The 20922-nt window shown below is 36.2% G+C and overlaps 4 protein-coding genes, 1 long non-coding RNA gene and 1 pseudogene across 8 annotated transcripts; 3 read left to right on the top strand and 3 right to left on the bottom strand.

Moving 5' to 3' along the window:
* The first annotated feature begins 2 nt into the window (after window positions 1-2).
* On the top strand, window positions 3-2508 carry LOC103866119. 2 transcript variants are annotated; one of them, XM_033290164.1, is made up of 3 exons: window positions 3-191; window positions 1296-2226; window positions 2318-2508. In XM_033290164.1, the coding sequence occupies exons 2-3, from the start codon at window positions 1298-1300 to the stop codon at window positions 2325-2327; spliced, it is 939 nt and encodes a 312-aa protein (XP_033146055.1). In that variant the 5' UTR covers window positions 3-191; window positions 1296-1297; the 3' UTR covers window positions 2328-2508. The 2 variants fall into 2 exon arrangements, with proteins under 2 accessions (XP_033146055.1, XP_009142241.1); XM_009143993.2 differs by having other exon boundaries at window positions 4-191; window positions 1296-2227; window positions 2322-2508.
* On the bottom strand, window positions 433-1289 carry LOC117133600. The gene is made up of 2 exons (XR_004457494.1): window positions 1118-1289; window positions 433-905 (listed from the first exon to the last, which is right to left on the bottom strand). It is a non-coding gene; the product is annotated as an uncharacterized LOC117133600 (long non-coding RNA).
* A 224-nt stretch (window positions 2509-2732) lies between the features above and the next one.
* LOC108871667 lies at window positions 2733-6625 on the top strand (annotated as a pseudogene).
* A 292-nt stretch (window positions 6626-6917) lies between these two features.
* On the bottom strand, window positions 6918-20857 carry LOC103866123 (MLO-like protein 15). Of its 3 annotated transcripts, XM_009143998.2 has the most exons (15): window positions 20001-20857; window positions 19854-19911; window positions 19490-19707; window positions 19215-19331; window positions 19047-19107; window positions 18768-18862; window positions 18587-18661; window positions 18406-18494; window positions 18286-18335; window positions 18153-18193; window positions 17858-18067; window positions 17713-17780; window positions 17575-17635; window positions 12212-17481; window positions 10514-10813 (listed from the first exon to the last, which is right to left on the bottom strand). In XM_009143998.2, exons 1-14 carry the CDS (start codon window positions 20115-20117, stop codon window positions 17233-17235), a joined length of 1509 nt encoding a protein of 502 aa, XP_009142246.1. In that variant the 5' UTR covers window positions 20118-20857; the 3' UTR covers window positions 10514-10813; window positions 12212-17232. The 3 variants fall into 3 exon arrangements, with proteins under 3 accessions (XP_033146053.1, XP_033146052.1, XP_009142246.1); XM_033290162.1 differs by lacking the exons at window positions 12212-17481; window positions 17575-17635; window positions 17713-17780; ... (9 more) ...; window positions 19854-19911; window positions 20001-20857 and adding an exon at window positions 10976-12203 and having other exon boundaries at window positions 6918-10813; XM_033290161.1 differs by lacking the exons at window positions 12212-17481; window positions 17575-17635; window positions 17713-17780; ... (9 more) ...; window positions 19854-19911; window positions 20001-20857 and adding an exon at window positions 10987-12202 and having other exon boundaries at window positions 6918-10813.
* Window positions 10987-11838, bottom strand: LOC103866121 (glutathione S-transferase T3). The gene has a single exon (XM_033289429.1). The coding sequence runs from the start codon at window positions 11836-11838 to the stop codon at window positions 10987-10989; it is 852 nt and encodes a 283-aa protein (XP_033145320.1).
* LOC103866122 (ARGOS-like protein) lies at window positions 15187-15859 on the top strand. The gene has a single exon (XM_009143997.2). It carries the CDS (start codon window positions 15330-15332, stop codon window positions 15729-15731), a length of 402 nt encoding a protein of 133 aa, XP_009142245.1. The 5' UTR covers window positions 15187-15329; the 3' UTR covers window positions 15732-15859.
* Window positions 20858-20922: the final 65 nt, after the last annotated feature.

Raw genomic sequence — 20922 nt, 5'->3', positions numbered from 1 at the left:
CTTTAGAAAAGCCAATGGCCCAATAGTGACTTTACACGTAGTTTTGTCGGCAAGGCGAACGACGCGTCAACATTTATTAGTTGATATAGTTCAACGGATGAGCCTTATTACACAAACTCCAATCATTCTGTGACTCTTCAAAACCAACTCTCTTGTTTCTCTGTGACTCACATTCATCCAACTCTCTCTAGGTAAATATTCAAATCCACTTCTGATCGTTATCTGTTCTTGCGTTGATCCTTTTATCTGTATCTGATCTAGAAGAAGGTGATGCTTAGATCAAGTTTTGCTGATTATGACTTTTTTCTTATCGATCTGTTTGACCTTTTGCTTGATCTAACGCCTATGATCGTTAGATCGTGTTTTCTTGGTTCACGTGATCTGATCCATTATTGAACATGCAATGTATGATCTTGTGTTCGAGGCTATTGGATTATAAAGTGTTGTCACGGTCTCATAGACTTTTATCATCTAGTTGATGAGATCTACTGTGTTGCGAGTTCTTTTGGTAGATAGTCTTTTCCTTTCTCATTTCTATATGTTTTGACTGTGTCTTCGTGCCTTGTTCTCGGGTCCTAATCTGAAAATTTGAGATCATAAATATACTTTTGTAAAAAAAAAATATTTTCATAATTTATGGACTTAAATATACTTTTGTACAAAAAAATTATTTTCATAATTTATGGACTGAAACGTATGTAAAAAAAATGTAAAAAAAAATTAAGAGATCAAAGCCAGTAGTTCGTTAGGTTTGACCCAAATCTGGTCCTGATTGTTCTTGATCTTGTGTCTGTGTGAATGAAATATGACGTAGCCAGGACCGGATTTTGGTCAAGCCCAATGATATACTGATCTTGATCTCTAAAATTTTGGACATGTAATTTTTTTGATTTGAATATATATTTCTTTTCAAAAGTTTATGAAGGATTATACTAATTCGAAAAAAAATTATATTTAAGTTTAAAATAATGCGCTTGTTTATCATCCCTTTGAAAAAAATATATATATGTACAAAATTATATTTTATGCAACATACATATCAATATTCATGGATCATTCCTTTCATTCCACTTCCGGTACCTAATTTACTTGGAGCTGGACTTCTATTTTTTCCGACAGCAACAAAAAATGGAAAAAAAGTTTTATAAAAATTCTTAAAAAAATGTCCCAAATTCTCAGATCATGTCATGTCATGAATGTAGTATATAGTCTTTAATAACTGGTGAAAGCTGTTTGGTTTGACGTTTTTTTTTTGTTTGTTGTTGTAATGATGTCCCCTTGCTTCTTCTTCTCAGCTATGTCTACATCCGAGAACAAAGTTGAAATAGTCGACAGAGGCCACAAGGAGGAGGAAGAAAAAGAAGAAGGCAAAGGAGGCTTCCTCGACAAGGTCAAAGACTTCATCCACGACATCGGCGAAAAGATCGAAGGCACCATCGGCTTCGGCAAACCAACCGCCGACGTCTCCGCCATCCACATCCCCAAGATCAACCTCGAGAGAGCCGACATCGTCGTCGACGTCCTCGTCAAGAACCCCAACCCTGTCCCCATCCCTCTCATCGACATCGACTACCTCGTCGAGAGCGACGGGCGTAAGCTCGTCTCCGGCCTCATCCCCGACGCAGGAACCATCAAGGCGCACGGGGAAGAGACCGTGAAGATACCCTTGACCTTGATCTACGACGACATCAAGAGCACTTACAACGACATCAACCCCGGGATGATCATTCCTTACAGGATCAAAGTCGACCTCATCGTCGACGTGCCTGTCCTAGGGAGGCTGACGCTTCCCTTGGAGAAGCGCGGCGAGATCCCTATCCCCAAGAAGCCTAATGTCGACGTGGAGAAGATTAAGTTCCAGAAGTTTGGTATGGAAGAGACCGTGGCGATTTTGCACGTGAGGCTTGAGAACATGAATGACTTCGACTTGGGGCTTAATGATCTTGACTGCGAGGTGTGGCTGTGCGACGTGAGTATTGGGAAAGCTGAGATATCGGATTCTATTAAGCTTGATAAGAACGGGAGCGGGTTGGTTAATGTGCCGATGACGTTTAGGCCTAAGGACTTTGGGTCTGCGCTTTGGGATATGATACGTGGGAAAGGGACGGGGTATACTATTAAAGGGAATGTGGATGTTGATACGCCGTTTGGTGCTATGAAGTTGCCTATTATTAAGGAAGGTGGTGAGACTCGTTTGAAGAAGGAAGATGATGATGATGACGATGAGGTTGGTATATGTTCTTCTTGTCTTTCTGCTTATAAGATTGAGCATTGTGTTATATGATTGTTTTGGTTACAGAAGTATTTTTGTTTTCTGTCAGGAGTAAGGGAAAGAGCTCAAGAGAGTGAGTGTGTTGAGTACTGAGACTCCCATCTTTAAGAATAATGTTTTAAGTTAAAAACTGAGGATTTGTTTGGTGTGTGCTTTTGATGACTGTTGGATCAGACTTATGAGTAGTGATGTCTTTTTTATTGGACTTATCTATATCAGTGTGGTCCGGTTGATTATGTTTTCTAGCAAAATCATACCGATTTGAATCAAACTAACCAAAATAATTGAAGTAACCGGATTTGATTTGAAGTTATCCGAATTTGTAACTAATTTTTTTTGTCAGCCTAATTAAATTAAACTACAACTTAACCAAACATCAAAACATTTTGGTTTAAAAATTGTACTAGTCGATTACCAAACTAAATCGAACAAAAAAAATTATTTGGTTCAATTCGGCAAAATTTTGTACCAAACTATGCCGAAAATCAATTTATTGAAACTGGACCAATTAACCAAATTTGACAAGCCTAGATGTATGAACAAAAATAATTTTTCCCCATGACCTCAACTAAAATGATGTTTTCAAATCTCAAATGATTCAGTTTCTATAAAACAAGAAAATTAACCATAATTGCAAAAAAACGGATTGTATTTCTGAGTCACGGTCGGACCGGACGGTCTGAACCGATTTTTGTAAATTGATAGGCTTCCCTCATGGTTTAAGAAACCGAACCCATTTTAGTTTCTCTCTTCCTCTTGTTTGATCAGAGCTAGAGATTGTAAAAACCCTACCTATTTCACTGTTTAGATCAGATCAGTGACATCAGTCCAATGTCGGCCATTGTGGCGCTATGCAGAGCTCGAGCTTCGTCTTCTTATTCTTTATTCAACAGTGTTGTTCGTCCAGCATTTCGCAGTTTCTCCACAGGTACTAGTTATAACTCTTGACAATAAATACGACGCATGGAATTATATTAAAAGGCTCTTGATCCTGAGTATGTGATGTGTAGTTTCTAACTATATGTTTCTTATTAGGGCTAATGTTGAGAAAATGATTATGTCAGGGAGTTTCTTGTCTTCTGTTCCATTTCTTTGGTGGTTATTATATGATGCAGGGTTATATATCAAATTCTTGGATCAGGCTCTTTTATTTTTTTTGGTTAAGGAGATCCTTCATTTTCATATATTATTCGTATATGTTAGTCCTGAGTTTTCATCTAGCTTTTGTGTTATAATCCATAGTCTTTTTTTAGGTGCACTTCTTTGTGACAAGTCACTTCTAGGCCTCTAATGTTTGTTGGTATTTTTGAAGGTTTTGCTGATGCGCAGAACAAAACATTGGTGGCAGAGATGAAAGAAAAGATGCTCCACATGGACATGAACTCAATGATAGGAAGTTCCATGCCACTAGGTATGATGCCGCATAGGAACAATCATCAACAACATCGAGATGAATCCAAAACAAGGCGCGAAGCTAGTCCGAGCTGCAGGAACAAACGCCAAGATCCTTAAGGAGCCATCTTCAGGGAAGTGTTTGATAAAGCTTCCATCAGGGGACACAAGGTGGATCAACTCCAGTTGCCGTGCTACGATTGGTGAAGTCTCAAACCCGTCTCGCGGAGTGAAGAAGAAGCTGAGGAAAGCAGGAGAGAGTAGGTGGCTGGGGATAAGACCGAAAGTGAGAGGCCTGGCGAAGAATCCTTGTGATCATCCACACGGTGGTGGTGAAGGGAAAAGCAAAAGTAGTGGAAGCAGAGGAAGGACGTCGGTTACTCCGTGGGGGAAACCGTGCAAAGGTGGTTACAAGTCAGCTAGTGTCAAGAAGAAGAAGAAGAGATTAGCTGCTAGAGAAGCCAAGATGATGTGATGTGATGTGATGTGATGAAGATGGTTGGAACGTTGCTACTTGTCTTTTTGTTCTTTGAATTGAAATAAAACGTTTTGAACGTGCACCACGTTTTTAATAAACGCGTTTTAACGTATTAAATGAGTTGCTGTTGTGCTAATCGGCTGCGCCGAACTTTAGAAGTTGTTTATCTATTATACGCTTCTGTGAAGTAAGAGACTGTAGCAGTAGGAGGAGGTTGGATCGAGGAAAGGGATCAAAGACAAAAGAAATAATAATTAAAAATGGAGATTAGAGGAGTCAAAAGGTTGGAACAATGCACTGAATCAATCCCCACGATAAAAACATTCAGAACATATGTCTTCTTTGACTTGTATTACTTTAAAATATTTCAGACTTGGGAAAAAATAATTTATGCTAGAATGAACCCCTGTTCAAAAACGCGGGCGCCTAGTCGCTTAGGCGTCCGCCTAGTCGCTACTCGGACCACTACTGCTGCGATTTTGACCAAATCAGTCAATAAAATCGGACACCAGTTAGTCGGCCCAAAAACAGACTAATCGGCCCACAAAGCGATTAGTCGGCCCGTCAAACTAACTAATCGGCCCAAAATTTTGTTTAATAGTGATATCTTTGGGCTTTACTGAAGCCCGATATCTTAACAAACACATCTCATGTAGAAGACATATATATAGAGTCGTATTTCTCTTCCTTTTTTTTGTGTAACCGATGTGGGACTCTTGTGCCTTAACATTATAATGCGAAAACAAATATTTTGCACAGATGGGGTATCAAACTCAGGTTGCCCACGCGTGATAGAAGTGGTCTTGACCACTTGGAGACATCAACTTTTTGACGTTTTACGCATATGTCAATATATATACGCATATACTTATAATAAAAGTACAAAAACTAATCTCTAATTAATTCATTATTTATTGTCTAGACCTGTTTATATACATATATATTTTTTAAAATTGATTTTATTAAAGTTAGTTATTGATATAAATTTGAGTGTATATAAATTATCACATTATAATGTTATTTAAGTTATATATTTAATTTTAATTATTAAATAAAATAAAAAAATATTAAAAACTAGACTCCGCGTATATCCCGCTTAATCCCCGATTTTTCGGTAATTCGCTAGGCCCGAAGTTACCGCCCGACTAGCGCCTAGCGTAGTTTCGAACAGGGGAATGAACTAATGAAATGATATTATCACTTCAAAATCTTATAGCTTGAATGTTATAATATTATTAGGTTAAGAGATTAGTAGTTGGTATAAATAAAAACACTACACATTTGACTACATATTGCTTTACTACTTGTGTAATACATACTTTTAGTAAATTTTCTTTTGGTGGGTATACATAAGTAATATTACATAGATATTTTTGGTAAAATAATTACATGAAAGTTGTTTAGATGGCCTTTGTGGTATAAAACAAGATGGCTCTTCTAAAACTCAAGAAAGCAGCCACCGTGCTTGCAGTCTCGGGTCCTACTCCTCCATATTTATTCATAATTTCATCTTCATTCTTATCTTATGTATATTTATCCTTTTTTTTATTTTTCCGCGAACTGTTTTATTTTTGGTTTTTACATTTTTGGCATATAGACACACAAGAAAGATGTAGTGGTACAAAAAAGGGTCGTTAATTCTAGAAATTTTATAATGACTGAAGTTAGTAAAATTTCTTGAAGGAAAAATTAGAAGCAGATAATTGTTCATTTTCAAATATAGCAGGAATGGTATGCTATTTTTTTTCTTTGAAAGGTGATGTCACAAATAAAACAAGAATGGTATTAGATTTTAGAAGGGGCAGTAGTGAAGGGAGAGAAGCACACAGAATTTGAGGAGTATGAGATTGTAAACACACAACAGAGTAGCCACAGTGCTTGCCATCTCGGGTCCTACTCCATATTTATTCATCATTTCATTTTTATTCTTATTTCTACTATTCCTTTAAGTTATTTATTTTACTAATGCTTTATTTACTAGTTTTCACGTTTTAGCATGTATCCACACAAGAAAAATGTAGTGGTATACAAAAAAATAAAGGGTTGACAATTCGAGACATTTTTATAATGGCTGAAGTAAGTAAAATATGTTTTAAGGAAAAGTTAGAAGCAATTAATTGTTCATTTTCAAATATAACATGAATTATATGCTGTTTTCCTCGAAAGGTGATCTCACAATCAAAACAAATAGTCATCCCCGATCTCTCAATGAAGTGGTTGTATTTCACATCTAGTATGCTAATCGTTGTTAGTTTCCCAAAACTCGTTGTTACTGTGTTTAACTTTACATTATTCAAGTAATAATCAACATCTCAATGAATCATAAGAAAATATGGGTAATAGTTGATTGATATTAAATATTGAAAATGACATGAAGTAGAAAATTATGTTATGATTAATTTTTTTTCACTCTTAACTTTTATGTCAAGGGAGGTGAAAGGAAAACGAATCATCAACATACATGCAATGAATCCAAATAGCCTCACTAGCAGATGCATGAATTTTGTTTTTAATTTTTTCCATGTTATCATCCTTTAATTCCCTTTTCAGTCTGGTCATATCTTTGCTCAGACTTCATTGCAAAGCTGAATAGAAAAATCGACAAAAGTATATGTCCCCATATAGTATGTATTCTTATCTGTATCCAGAAGAAAATAAAAGCTTTAGCTACACTGTAAAAGAATTAGTTTATCAATTAGTTCCTAGATTAATTATGCATATGATTGAATATACTAATTATGCTGATCAGGCGATTGAAGATCCACGGTGTAGTACTTTTTTTTTTGTCAACCAACTACTTGCACTACTTAATTAAAACCAGTTCATACAACATTAATAAAACGAGAAAGGCTTGATTTAGCTAGAGAATCAGCCTGAGAGTTTTCTAAGCGTGGAATGTAATTAAAAGATAGGGGACAGAAGAGAGTGGCAAGGATTTGAATGTCTTGTAGGACACCTGCAATCTCGTTCATGTCCAGCCCTGATCGCAGGGTCGAAACAAGGACCTGAAAGTCCGAAAATACTTGGAGACCCTGGAGGCTAAGCTCCTTCGCCTTCCTGAGAGCTTCCCGCAAAGCCAGGGCTTCCGCCATCAAAGCAGAGCAAACGTGTGAGCGAGCAGATGAGCGTCTACATAGCACTTCACCGTCTGCGTTCTTTCTGTTAGAGACATTTTTGTAAGACACATTTAATATTGAATATTTCTGTAAGGAAATATTATCATATTATTCTACAACAATATGCTTATATATTTATAAAATACTTAATAGTAGTTCAAATAAGTAATTTAACATAGAAAATTCATTGGATCTCTAAAACTACAAATTGATATCTAAAATCAATCGACTCTTGCAACGATTTAAATAACAAAGAAAATGTTGAGTGTTATATAGATCTGATATGAGTTTATGTTTCACTACATAGCTACCTACTTATAAGAAAATTAACATAATTTATCTTTACAATGTTGTATGCTACATACCATTTCTTTTAACTTTATACTATATACTATGAGAAAAGAGAAACTGAAGATGTATAACGTAGAAGAAAGAGATTGGAGAGTTGTACGAGGAATATTAATAAGACAAGTTGTTGAGATATGCATTGAACCGATCGGTACGAGCCACGTGACAACGACATGTGCAATTTCATCCACATTATATACCTTTTGAAATCATTCGATTTTAATTGTTTATCAACATTTTACTATTAGCCTTATGCAACTATATTTTTTTCAATATATCCCTACGTAATACCACCAAAATTATTAAAGCATAAAACAGAATAATGCCTATAGTCTTAATGGAGAATAATAGTCTCAAGTATGTGATGAAACTGTGGGCATATCATATAAACTCGTTATTGAGATAATAATGTCTAAGCATTATTCAGATACATAATAATTCTATAAAGTAATTATATATGTTGAATATTGTTGCAGCAGGTCCACTGCCACTAGACAAGCAATCTAATGGAAGGGTTTGCGATGTTCAAGGCAATCATGCATGGGTTGCCATTTCTATAGCTTTCCCTTTCAACCATTTTTTTTTATTTTGAATTTCTTGAAACTGAATATAATAATAACAGAATCCACAAATTGTTTTCGTAAGAAATTCTACTGTCTTCTTGTTCACCTTACAAAAAAAATTATATATATCTTTCTTGGTTTTGCCTACGAATAAAAATCTTCTTTGATCTAGATAAGAGATTGCGATCTCTTGTACATGACTATGGTTTTTATATACATGTGAACTGCATTATATTATATACAAATGTATGTTGTATCTACTGACAATGAGACTGATGATCTTGAAACTCCTACCGAATATTTGTTATTTTTGTAATCTTCGACACGTTAACTGTCTACAAAAAGTTGATGAAATTCGATACGGATTTGATCTCTCTTTTACACTAATAATTATTCATGAATATATTTCAAGTACAAGCTAAAAATATTACACAACTGCATGTAAACAGATGTGATCGATTTGAATCGTCAGATAGCACTGTCCTCTACCACAGAAAATGCATTTTATATAAAATATACTTCCATAAGCATAAGAGCAGCATTAACCCATATACTCATATGGGTCTCTTAATCATTATTTAACTAATTAAAAGCAAATAAGAAACTCATTAAGAAACGCTTTAATTTTGGACCTCCAATGGGAGTCTCTTATTTAAAGGTTCTTATTTTTAAAAAAATTAAAAAATTATATAAATGAAATTTTTTTATTAATTTTAAACATAGAACTTTAAAAAAGCAAACAAACAAAGATAACTAAATTAAACGAGAATAAAAAAAAAATATTGAAGCTCAGTTGTTGTCTTCATCACGTCCAAATTTACGCCACACATGTTCAACCAAATCCGCCTTCAGTTGCTGATGCATTTGTCTATCTCGAATTTTAGTTCGAACACCCATCATATTGGCAATATTCGTAGGCATATCTGTAGAATACGTGAGATCGACATGTGAACTTCCGGTGTCTTCTCCTTGGAACTCTGAAACATCAGATAGAGTATAGCCATCTCGTTCATCTTCTACTATCATATTGTGGAGTATGATACAAGCTCTCATAATTTTCCCAATTTTGACTTTATCCCAAAAAAGTGCCGGATTTTTAACTATGGCAAAGCGAGCTTGCAAGACTCCAAAAGCGCGCTCGACATCTTTGCGGACAGCTTCTTGACGTTGAGCAAATAAAACCGCTTTCGGTCCTTGTGGCATCGGAATAGATTGGATAAAAGTTGCCCATTTCGGATAAATACCATCAGTGAGATAGTAAGCCAAATTATACTCTCTTCCATTGACAGAGTAAGTGACTTGCGGAGCTTGACCATTTATTATGTCATCAAAAACAGGTGAGCGATCAAGAACATTGATATCATTTAAAGTACCTGGAGGTCCAAAAAACGCATGCCATATCCAGAGATCACACGAAGCAACCGCCTCTAAAACGATTGTTGGTTTACCCGACCCACGAGAATATTGGCCTTTCCAAGCAGTGGGACAATTCTTCCACTCCCAATGCATACAATCGATGCTTCCTACCATCCCGGGAAATCCACGATACTCTCCCATATCAAGAAGACGTTGAAGATCAGCCGGTGTTGGTTTTCGTAGGTACTCATCGCCGAACAAATTTATTATTGCTTCCACAAAATGCTCCAAACAAGACCGAGCTGTAGTTTCACCGAGCCGGAGGTATTCGTCGACCGTATCAGCCGCACTACCGTATGCCAAGAGACGAATGGCTGCTGAACACTTTTGGAGTGGTGAGAGACTAAGCCTTCCAAGACTATCTTTCTTTTGGCGAAAGAAGTGAACTTCGTTGGAGAGTCGGTCAACAATGTGCATGAACAATGGCTTGTTCATTCTAAAACGTCGTCGAAATAGATTTTGAGGATATGTAGGAGTATCACAGAAATAATCTTTCCATAACCGTAAATCGCCTTCTTCACGATTTCTTTCGATATATATGCGTTTCTTCCTTTTCTTCCTTTCTTCTTCTTCATTAGCATAATCATTGGTAAAATCTTCGAAAGTTTGATCGAAAGTTTGATCAAAATATTGATCGAAAGTTTGATCGAAATATTGATCAAATTCATCATCATCATCTGATGCCTCAAAAGGGTTATGAGAACCAGATGCCATTGACTTGCTTGAAACGTAAAATTTTATGTATAAATTTTGTGTTTAAAAAATGTGATAAAAATAAAAAGGAGAGAAGATGAGAGTGGTTATGAGAAAGACTTGTGATCACAATTATACAGGATCAATATATTTTACGGGAGCTTGAAAAGTAAAGAAGACAACTAGAGAAGGGAAGAGATGATGAGAGAACAAAGAGAAAATGATGACAATTATATAGAGAAGGTGACTTATAAAATTAAGTTGCAAACAGACTTGTGACTACTACAATACAAGAACCAAACGTTATACACTCCCGTGACTACTACAAGACAGACCGTACAACAAGAGAACCCTACTACAAGACACTCACGTGAGTACAACACACTCCCGTGACTACTACAAGACAGACCTTAGTACAAGAGAATCCTTACAACAAGACAGTGACTACTACAAGACAGACCCTAGTACTTCACTCCCGTGACTCCACTCCTTCACTCCCGTGACTCCACTCCTTCACTTCCCGTGACAATGGAACCTGTAAAACCAAGAGAAGAACATTAATCTTAACAAGTTCAGAGAGAGAACCAATAACCAAGGCAAGAACATAAGCATTTATATAAACAATCAACAGAGTGCTCAAACAACTTAGACTTAGACAAATTAGACTTAGACTTATTAGACTTAGACTTATACTAACATTATCTTCACCTAATTAAACAACTCCTTGATGAGTTTCTTTTTCAAGATTTCGTCAGACTCATCAAGCGGCTCAACTTTTGCAATTAGCTTATCAAGGAGCTTCATTTTCGTCAGCTCCTTCTTGTTAGCCATATCCTCCTGCCTGATGCTCCACATACCCGTATACTCAGACAGCCTTTCCTCTGCCTTTCCCTTCTTACCATTGGCCTTAGCTGACTTAACACCCGGGGGACGATCAGTCATGGATTCAGAGGCGTGAGAGTTAGTTGATTGTGCGCTGTCGTCGAGCTTCCTCCTTTTAGAGGCACTCTCCGTTTTAGCAGTTGACAGATCACACCATTTCTGATCGTTTCGAAGCTCTGTCCACGCATGTTCTAGAGTGAACTTCTTCTTGTGGTTGTTGAAGAAGATCTCATGCGCTAGCTTGAGAACGTCGTTATCGTTTTGCCCGCTGGTTCTCTCTCTTCTTGCAGCTTCGAACGCGCCACAGAACTTCCCAACAAGATCATTGATCTTGTGCCAACGTTGCTTGCAGTGACCGGCCTCCCTTCTTTCACTGACTGCAATCTTTGGTGATGCTGCGAAGTACGCGGCAATTCTCTGCCAAAAAGCTCCGGATCGTTGCTCGTTCCCTACCACCGGATCTTTACTTGTGTTTAACCAAGAGGATATGAGCACTTGATCGTCTATAGGCGTCCAGGTTTTTCTTTCTTTACGCTCAACAGGAATCTCACCAAAGTGAGGAACCTGTGATGAAGAAGCAGGGACACTATCTTCCCCTAAACCAAACTCAACGTCTTGTTGACTGTTGAGAAGGTCAACAAAATTTGATGTCTGTGTGGAGTATGGATCATAATTCATACTGAGGAGAAGGGAAGAAGAAGAAGAATGAATCGAAAGAAAGATGAAAAACTTTAGAAGAGGAAGATGTATTTAATAGATGGAAGAGAAGAGGTGACAGAAGGGAGATGGATTAAAGGAAGGCAAAACAGAGAGATAGATTAAAGGAACGCATTCATCACAACCCACAACCAATTCGAGTTGACCTTTAGCTAACTCATTAACTTTTTTTTTAATAAACTTATCCTATCTAACCATATCAGATGCACAATCAATTCACATAGCTACCTCATTAACTCACAATCAATTTATTTCTAAACTGGCTCAGTTTCACAATCAATTCACAATCAATTCAGAACATCAATATCTAGAAGTTCGAATGTAGAAGCTGTACCTGTATTGCAGTTGTAGTGCTCTCATTTGAACAAGCTTCATGTGACTTGAACCGTCCATATAAAGAGACCTTCACATCTCTCTTGATCCGTTCATCTCACAAGAAATTACAAGAGACAACATCAGCAGAAGAAAGATTCAGACGCAAGGAAGATTAATAAACATAGACATAAACAAAAACTATACATCAAGAGCATCAAGCTTATCACTATAGATTCAAGCATTTCCCTCTAATCTAATCAGATCACCATCAAAAGCATTAAGGTTTACAGTAGACATTCGCAGAGAACAAGCATCAAGCTTTACCGCAGATGAAAAAGATAAAACATCACTCAACTCAACATCTACACTAATCTGATCAGTATCAAAACAACCAAACTCTACCGAGGACATACCAGAGATAACATCACCCAACTAAGCACCTCATCGGAACTAATCTGATCACTATCAAAAGGCATCAAGCTCCATCTCAGACATGACACATAAAACATTCATCTAAAAGGCCTAAAGCTTTACCGTGAGAATTGATTTCCTCGAGGAGAGCTAGCCGGAGAGGAGAGCGAGAGAGTCACAGAGTCGCGGAGTCACCGAGGAGAATAAGAGAGAGGCGGAGTCGTCGAGGAGACAGAGAGAGACTCGGAGCCATCGAGGAGAGCGAGGGAATCGCGGAGTCGCAGAGTCGTCGAAGAGACAGAGAGAGACTCTTGCATGTCGAGGAGAGAGACAGCGACGGCGATAAAACCGACACGGACGCCGGATGATTGCCTCGAAGAGATCTCACCGATCGAATCGTCGAGGAGAGGCCATGGTGGACGAGAGATCATCGATGGAAGACGGAGTCGTCGAGGAGTCACGGGAGAAGAGAGAGACAAACTGTCTCTCGAGAGAGAAAGAAACGCGAGGTTTTGACACGCGTCCAACAAAATACGTATGCTATATCCCTAAAACAAGCGACGTCCCTTGTTTAATTAGATAATTTTTTTTTAAATTAAATCAAAAAACACTAAAAACGGGGGTTAAGATACCCGGTTAATGCTGCTCTAACGTCTACGTACACATTTTCATATTTATATAGGAATGTGTGACATTGATCCTAACGATCGGATCAAGTTCATATCCGCAAGACAAAATGAATATCTTTAATTGTTGGAAAGATATCACGATTAACGTGTAACTCTAACAGCCATTTCTGTCATAAGATTTTATGTCTGCATGCTAATCTTTTTAGCGTGGTTAATTTTTTTTTTTCTTTTGAGAAAATGATTAAGTTTTGCTTTTATTAATGAATTGAGATAAGGTCTTGTGGTAATAATTTGTATAGTTAAATTAGAATAATGATGTCATTTAGTTAGTGGTTGATACACAACATTTCTCTGTTCTAATATATTTGACGTAGTTGATGTTTTTTTTTTTGTCTAAGACGTAGTTGATGTTATATATGTGATTCATTGTATTTGAAGTTAGTAATGCATAGGTAACCTGTCAATTGGTTAAATACCAGACAGGCCAAACAAGGAGCTGCTTACTTAAAATATCATGACCCTCATTAATCACGCAACCAAATACATAAGTCTCATCATCAGTTTAATATGCAAGTGAAACATTGATTTACCATGCACCCCCAAATTTGATAAATAATTTAAATAAACATAAATTCATACAATTTTAAAAGTTATATTTATGAAAATATCTATCAAAATTATCTATAATCCTCAAAATCTAATTATTGGTTCTACTCAAGTTTGTGTATTAGTTTTTACTGCTTTAAATTTGAATTTAATATTTTTGCAATAAGATAATATTTTTAACGACTAATCAAAAATTACTTAAACCCAAAGAAAATAAATATTGGACCAATTGTCCCACTAGGAAACATGAGATAATATGATATATCCACCACATGAAATGCCGTAGAGAAGAATAATATCATGGGTCCTAATTGGTCGATATACATACACAACATTATTATTAGGTGGGAAATATAACTATGATTTTTAATAATTTTTATGTGAATGTATTTGTGGAAAATAACTTGATAATTTTACTATTTTCAATCTTGTAATCATTATTGTTATGATCTCTTGAATTCATCTCTAGTGCCATACATAGTTTCAATAGATTACAACCCTGAATAATAATGATATCATTGTGATAAACAATGGAAAAAGCATAATATATAGAACACAGATTAAGTGATTAGTTTTAGAAGAAATAAGAGTTATATCATTCTTTAATTATTTGTTTTTAGCATTTTTAGTGGCTAATTTTGTTGTCAAATTGTCAATAATCTGGCCATAACGCAATCGCATTCCAAAATTTCTGCAGCAAAAGAAGGAACTAGCTTATTTTTAAAAGAAAAAAACATCTAGTAGTTAAATTTTAATATTTGTATTTGTTTTCATATCACCAACGATAAATTGATTTATTTTAAATAATAGGAGACTAATAAAGCCTACAACTCATAAAGGAAAATGGTATAAATTTTAACATTTACACCAAAAAAAAAAAACTCATAAAGGAAAAAAATACGACTGTTTTTTTGGATAAACAAAAACAACATGACTACATAAAAGCACCATTGAATATTCTCAAAAGAAAACCTCCACTCGAAAGAGAGACTTACCCCAAATATTCCAGTCTACGTCAGCTTCAACTCTAAGGAAGAGAGATAAAGTGTCTAGGGGAGAAGAACCAACTGTGATTGTGAAGAGAGAGAGAGAGAAGCAAAAGTATTCTCAATTTGCAGGCAGGCCTTCCAGAACCAGCAACTTGTCACCCCCAATAGAGAAAACAAAATAGTCAAAAATTAAATCCTTTTTAAAATATTATTGTTATGTTTTTGAAAAAAAAAAGATCTGTAAATTCAATGAACCTTCCTCTCTTTCCTGATTCCACAGTCCAATCCCAAAAATGATTAATTTATTTATTTGCTACTTGTCTTCTTCATCTCATACCTTTTTATACCAAAACCACACCCACTTTCTTTCTTCCTCTGTATTCTCCTTACAAAGAAAGAAAAGCTCAAACCAAGATCTCCATTTCTAACGTTGTATCTTCTTCTCCTTGAAGTAGTTTATGCACAGAACCAACCCTCAAGAAAAGAACTACACCTTTTTTAGATGATTCGCGAAATCTCTGGTCTACAAAACGACATCGTAAACATTCAAGAACGCTCTTCAAGCAGCAACAACAAGATCATGGACATGAGAAGAGATATTCGCCGACCAGCTCAAGCTCCTATGATGAGTAAGCAAGAATATTTTCGGACATTGTCGTCTCAGAACAGTCCGAGGAGGCTAATCTCAGCGAGTTACTTCAGTTTGGAGTCAATGGTTGTCCTTGTTGGTCTCACAGCATCGCTCTTGATCCTTCCCTTGATTCTTCCACCGTTGCCTCCTCCTCCTTTCATGCTGCTTCTGATTCCTATTGGGATAATGGTTCTGCTTATGGTTCTTGCTTTAATGCCTTCTTCTTCCTCTTCTTCTTCTAATGCCAAACATGTAACAAGAACTTATATGTAATACAAGGAGAATGAGTTTTTTGTTTTATCTATTGTTAATTTGTTATTACATAAAGGTTTCAGGGTAAGAGATTTTGTATAACTATTTCATTTGTAAAACTTGTAGTACTATAAACTTTCATGACTTTATCTACAATGGTCTCAATATGGGGATTGGAGCATTTGAAAATCCAAGGGGAAAGAGTTTCAGATTTCACTTCTATGTACATGGGCTTTCAATTCGGGCATTTTGGTTTTTGTTTTTTTGTAACTAATTTACAAATTTTGGTTCGTTTTGCGTAGTAAAATTGGGAACCGCCTAATATCTAAAAACAATACGAAAAACCAATTTTTTCGAATCTTGTTTTCGGGGTAATTCTTCAGATAATTTTAAATATTTTAGATAAAAAAATATTAGGACTTTTGGATATTTCAGTTTATAAATATTATGTTTAGTATGTTTAGAAACTGATATATAATTTGTATTTTTACACTTTTGGATATCCATTCGGTTTTCACTTAGATTCCAGACATAAAGGATCTATGTGGTTATTTTTGAAATTTGACTCTGTTTCAACAATTTTGGTTTGGCTATTGGGTTCTAGATAAATGTGCAACTAAAGTCAGAGGCAGAAGTAAGACTATATCTTGTAGTTGAAATTTTAATATAAAGTTATCATCTCCCATGGGTTAGGACTTAGGAGATAGAGAAAGAGACATTCTCATAGACCTGAATCCGGATCCAAAATTGTAGTGATCAGATCTTATTCTTTTCAACTATCCTAAGGTTAAATTTAACCCCAATAACTAGGATGCTGGATCCCATTGTTGCTCAGTGTGAAGAACCTTTGACCAAAAAAATAGGAAGGTGATGCTCCAACACTGCCATGAGCTGATGATGGCTTTTGTATACTTCTTCTGTCTCCACATCAAACCCTTGAAGCTGCTTCACTGCTTCCACGAGCTGTCCCCTTAGCTTCTGCGAAAGCAACCTCCCACCTGCCTTCACACACTCTCTGTACAGCGGCATGTAAGCAACAGCAACCCTCAAAGGAGCTGGGAGATCCTTTAAACGTATACCAGACTCTCCAATCTTCAACACCCTCATGAAGTTCAAGAAGTTATCTCTGCTCTCCTTCACTCCTTGCTTGAATGCTGCCTCTGACCAATGTTCTTGGAGAAACGTTTTCAATTCTAAAGGAACAGACTCGTCTTCTGAGTTTGCAATGGTGTCCGCAGCTGAGTAAGTAGCTAAGGGATCCTCAAGAAAATCTGATTTGAGGAGAAACTCTACTCCGTTGAAGGAACCACCACTTCTTTCTCCAGCTGCAGTGTGATCTTCTTGACAAAAGAAAATCTTTGTATTCAATCAAACAGGCAAAGACTTAAAAGTAATATTCTTACAACAACGTTAAAATCAGTTTTGTATATTACACAAAGCCAATGAAGTGTTTTTTTTTTGGTCTGAAAACAGAATCTAATGGAAAAGCTCTTTTGTTTAGGATGTATAACTGTGTAAAGAGTTATTTTTCCTCAACAATCTCAGGTTTCTTCTCAGAGAGGTGACTTTGTTGAGAGGAGCCTTTTACTAGAAGCGACTGCAACTGTATAGACTTCGGTGAAGGAGTGGCTATAGGGTTTGGACTGCCACCATGACTGGAACCTGCGTGAGTCGAGCCTTTCTTTTTAGCCATCTTTGCTGACTTTGCCCATCCAGCAATCTGTTGCTGCGCCTGATCAGTGAATATTGCGCCTTTGAACGAACTTCCCATCTTGTCACCAAAAGAAGACCAGACAAGAATAAGAATTGTGTTATGGTTTTGAGTTTATGTCTCTATATATCCAGTTTGTATCAGAATTTGTACCTGAGCAACTAGGGCATAGAGTGGTAAGGTACTGTAACTACAGAGAAGCTGAACCAATACCCTAAACAGAGAAAACACAGAGTCAAAACATGATTAAGAAACTTTCAAAGGAGATGTAAGAAGCTTTGGCTATATTACCCAATGACCAGTCTTGGAATTATGAACTTGACTTGTCCCATGATGCAAGAATCAAAACCATACTGAGCCTGTTGTTTATTACATGTAGGAGTCTTTTAGAGAGGCATGTATCTTCTTTTAGATCCATTATGATAAGAGCACTTACAAAGATAAAGAAGATGAATGCTAACTCGAATGAGTTTTGGAAGAGAATGAAATGGATCAAGAAGAGAACTAGCCGGGGACTTTTAAACCAGAATAAATCATCTGATGGTCTCACAACCAAGTCTCCCTCTACAGCAATATGTTTCTCTGCAACTTCATGAGCCAAATCTGTGATGATATGCTCCAGCTTCATCCCCACAGCAAGCAAAAGCTGAGGAGACAAAAAAAAATTAGCCTAAACCGACCAATCTCAAGATGGATTTGAATGATATACATGGAGTGGTTTAGGGACTTACAATCAAAGGAAGAAAAGCTAGCCAGAAGTAAACATGCCATGCTACAAGAAAGATGGAGTTTTCATTAACCAAGGGGAGAAAAGAGAGTAGGAAAGTGACTTGGATCGCAAGTTAAAAGATCTTAGCAGCTTACCAGCAATGTTTAGAAGCAAGAAGAGAACCACAAACACCCAAAGGTACCAACTGCAATTTGATATATACATTAGCATAGAATGAGTAACACAATTTGTATACGGTTGGTTTTTTAGATTACCTGATACCAACAACTTTCTTGAAATCTGAATTTAGGGCACGTATGAGATACTTGTGGAAATTGAACTTTGGATTGGTCTTGCAATGAGTCTATATATAAAACAAGAATATAAAGTTGTCACTAGAGATTCTTGTAGAGTGAAACTCAAATTTGTAGAATAAAGAAAGCTCGAGATATATACCGTGACGAACCCTAGCCTCATTGTGATGTAATCTGATTCATTGACTGATGCAAGAAACTGCTTCATAAAGGAATGCTACAAAGAACAGACTCAAAGAACTCAAAAACATGCATGTAGTACATACAAAGATGTCTTGCGAGTCAAGATAACTTTATTAGAAGGCCAAAAGAAAAATACTCACCACCCATCCAAAGCAAGCATCAGCTTTTCCAACTCCGAGAAACCGTCCCCTGATGAAGTCGTGTTCTCGAACCGCTGTATATTTCTTCTGGATCACTGTGTATATATATAGGTGCATGGGGTTAATGACGTAAAAAGATTACAGGTTAGAAATTGACCCTTTTTATATTAGTTAATTATTTTCAAACTACTGATATAAGAATTTCATTATTCATTGGACATATCCATGATTCACAAATGAGAATGCTTCCACTAAATATTACTTTGCATATTACTATACCTTCGTCTGCGTTGTAGTCTTTTTCTAAAACTTTATCCTCCCATTTTCGCCATTGCATTATCTATGCATTAATGTCATGTTATGATCATTTGAAATGTATAATAAGAAACTTGTTACCCCCTCATATAATTTATATTGCTTTAGGGTTTAAGAATGATTAGTTAATACCTTCATGGTACCAAAAAGAATGGTCAAGAGGCAGAAAATAATGTGAGCAATAGCTAACACGAAGATGAATATGTGAAGCTCGTGGAGAGCTGATATTGACATTAATGGAGCCTTTCCCTGAATTAAAAACATTATCACGAAAGTTAATTAAAAATGAGAATATGTCATCTAGTTCACAATACATGTTAATTACTTAATTGTATGCACGTCTTAAAACGTGTAAGACGAGATTATTGTTGGGGTTGACCTTAAAAATAATCAAAAAGGTTATATACCTTTTGGGAGCAGTAGTCGCCTGCGCCGGAGTCCCCGGCAAGGAGATGACGGCCGGTGAAGCTGAGCTGGAAATGAGAGTTGTCATTGAGGGACTTGTCTTCTTTTGGTTTCTTACAAGGGAGAAGCTTTTCACTTAACTCCTTTGATATGCAAATCTTTGCTATTCTAGACTGGCTTACTGATAGCAGTAACGATATGAACCCTAGCAGCATAAGTTCTGTTTCCAACAATGATCAAATGATGTAACAATATATATTATAATCGGTTCTTGGTTGATAAAATTAGGGGTTGAGATTCAGACAAAAAAAAGGAAATAATCTGTTAAATCATCTAAAATACTAGACTACAAGAACATGAAATAACCTTCTTTGACTTTCTGTAAGGCCCCGGAAAGCTGCTTCTGATTATTCTTATCAAAGTGCTGTATTCCAAATGTATATAGTCAACAACGTATATAAGAAGCTACTACCTACAAATACTGTATGTACTATATAAACAAAAATATATAACCTTTCCGGCACGGTGGAGGCCACGCTCGACGGCGAAAGAGATGGAGACAATCACGGAGCAGACGAGAGCGACCACCCATGTTGGTGTGTACTCTAAGGACGTTCCTCCTCCTGCCATTCTTGCTCCGGTGATTCTTGATATTCATTCTTGATCTATCGTTTGGTGGTTTATATATTTTTAGTGTGTTGACCATCGATAAATTAAGGTTTTTCAATCATATTCCCTTGGAACGTGTCTTCTTATTTAAAACAGGGTTTCACATTCTGTACAGGTAGTCAGGTATTCATACACTGAATAATACATTGGATATGTATGTGGTGTATGTTTGAATTTTTCTAATGGGAATATACATATCATGGCAGTTAATATCATACATACTAATCTTTCATATATGTAAATATGATAAATACTAATGTTACAGAGATGCCAAGAGTTAACTGAGAGAGGCCCGTCTGACCCCCTCTTAACCCCCAATTTCAAAAGAATAATTGATATATAGAATCAAACGTCAAATGGATTTAATTAGACGTCCCATTGACTAATCAATCCTACCACATAACCAGTTTTCCAGATTACCGGTTAATTAAATAACAAAATTTGGACAATCTGACATAATTAAACACATTAGCTACCGACCAACTTTTATAATAGACAAGTCAACGATATCCCTGTCGGGATATTGAATGAAATTACGAAATTAACTCATTTCTAGAGCTGTTTGATCCGGATTTATAAAAAGTAGATTCCATATTTAATTTGATTTGTTTCAGTTTATATACTGACAGTGTTTGGTTTGTGCGGGTTTATACAAAAAACCACAAATTATAGTTGAATTTATTAAACAGTATTATAAAATTTTAAATATAATAGTTTCTTTATTTTTTTTAAATATTAAAAATATATTGTAATTTCTTAGTGGTTT

Source organism: Brassica rapa, chromosome A04, assembly GCF_000309985.2.
Source record: "Brassica rapa cultivar Chiifu-401-42 chromosome A04, CAAS_Brap_v3.01, whole genome shotgun sequence".
NCBI classification, from domain to species: domain Eukaryota; kingdom Viridiplantae; phylum Streptophyta; class Magnoliopsida; order Brassicales; family Brassicaceae; genus Brassica; species Brassica rapa.
This window is presented reverse-complemented; position numbering and strand designations above follow the sequence as displayed.

Coding starts and splice junctions, on each gene's coding strand:
- LOC103866121 (XM_033289429.1), bottom strand. CDS start 11,838: ATGAATTATGATCCATACTCCACACAGACATCAAATTTTGTTGACCTT.
- LOC103866122 (XM_009143997.2), top strand. CDS start 15,330: ATGATTCGCGAAATCTCTGGTCTACAAAACGACATCGTAAACATTCAA.
- LOC103866123 (XM_009143998.2), bottom strand. CDS start 20,117: ATGGCAGGAGGAGGAACGTCCTTAGAGTACACACCAACATGGGTGGTC. Junction 18,336..18,405: donor AAGAAAGTTGTTGGTATCAG/GTAATCTAAAAA, acceptor ATCAAATTGCAG/TTGGTACCTTTGGGTGTTTG. Junction 17,781..17,857: donor CATTCATCTTCTTTATCTTT/GTAAGTGCTCTT, acceptor AATAAACAACAG/GCTCAGTATGGTTTTGATTC.
- LOC103866119 (XM_033290164.1), top strand. CDS start 1,298: ATGTCTACATCCGAGAACAAAGTTGAAATAGTCGACAGAGGCCACAAG.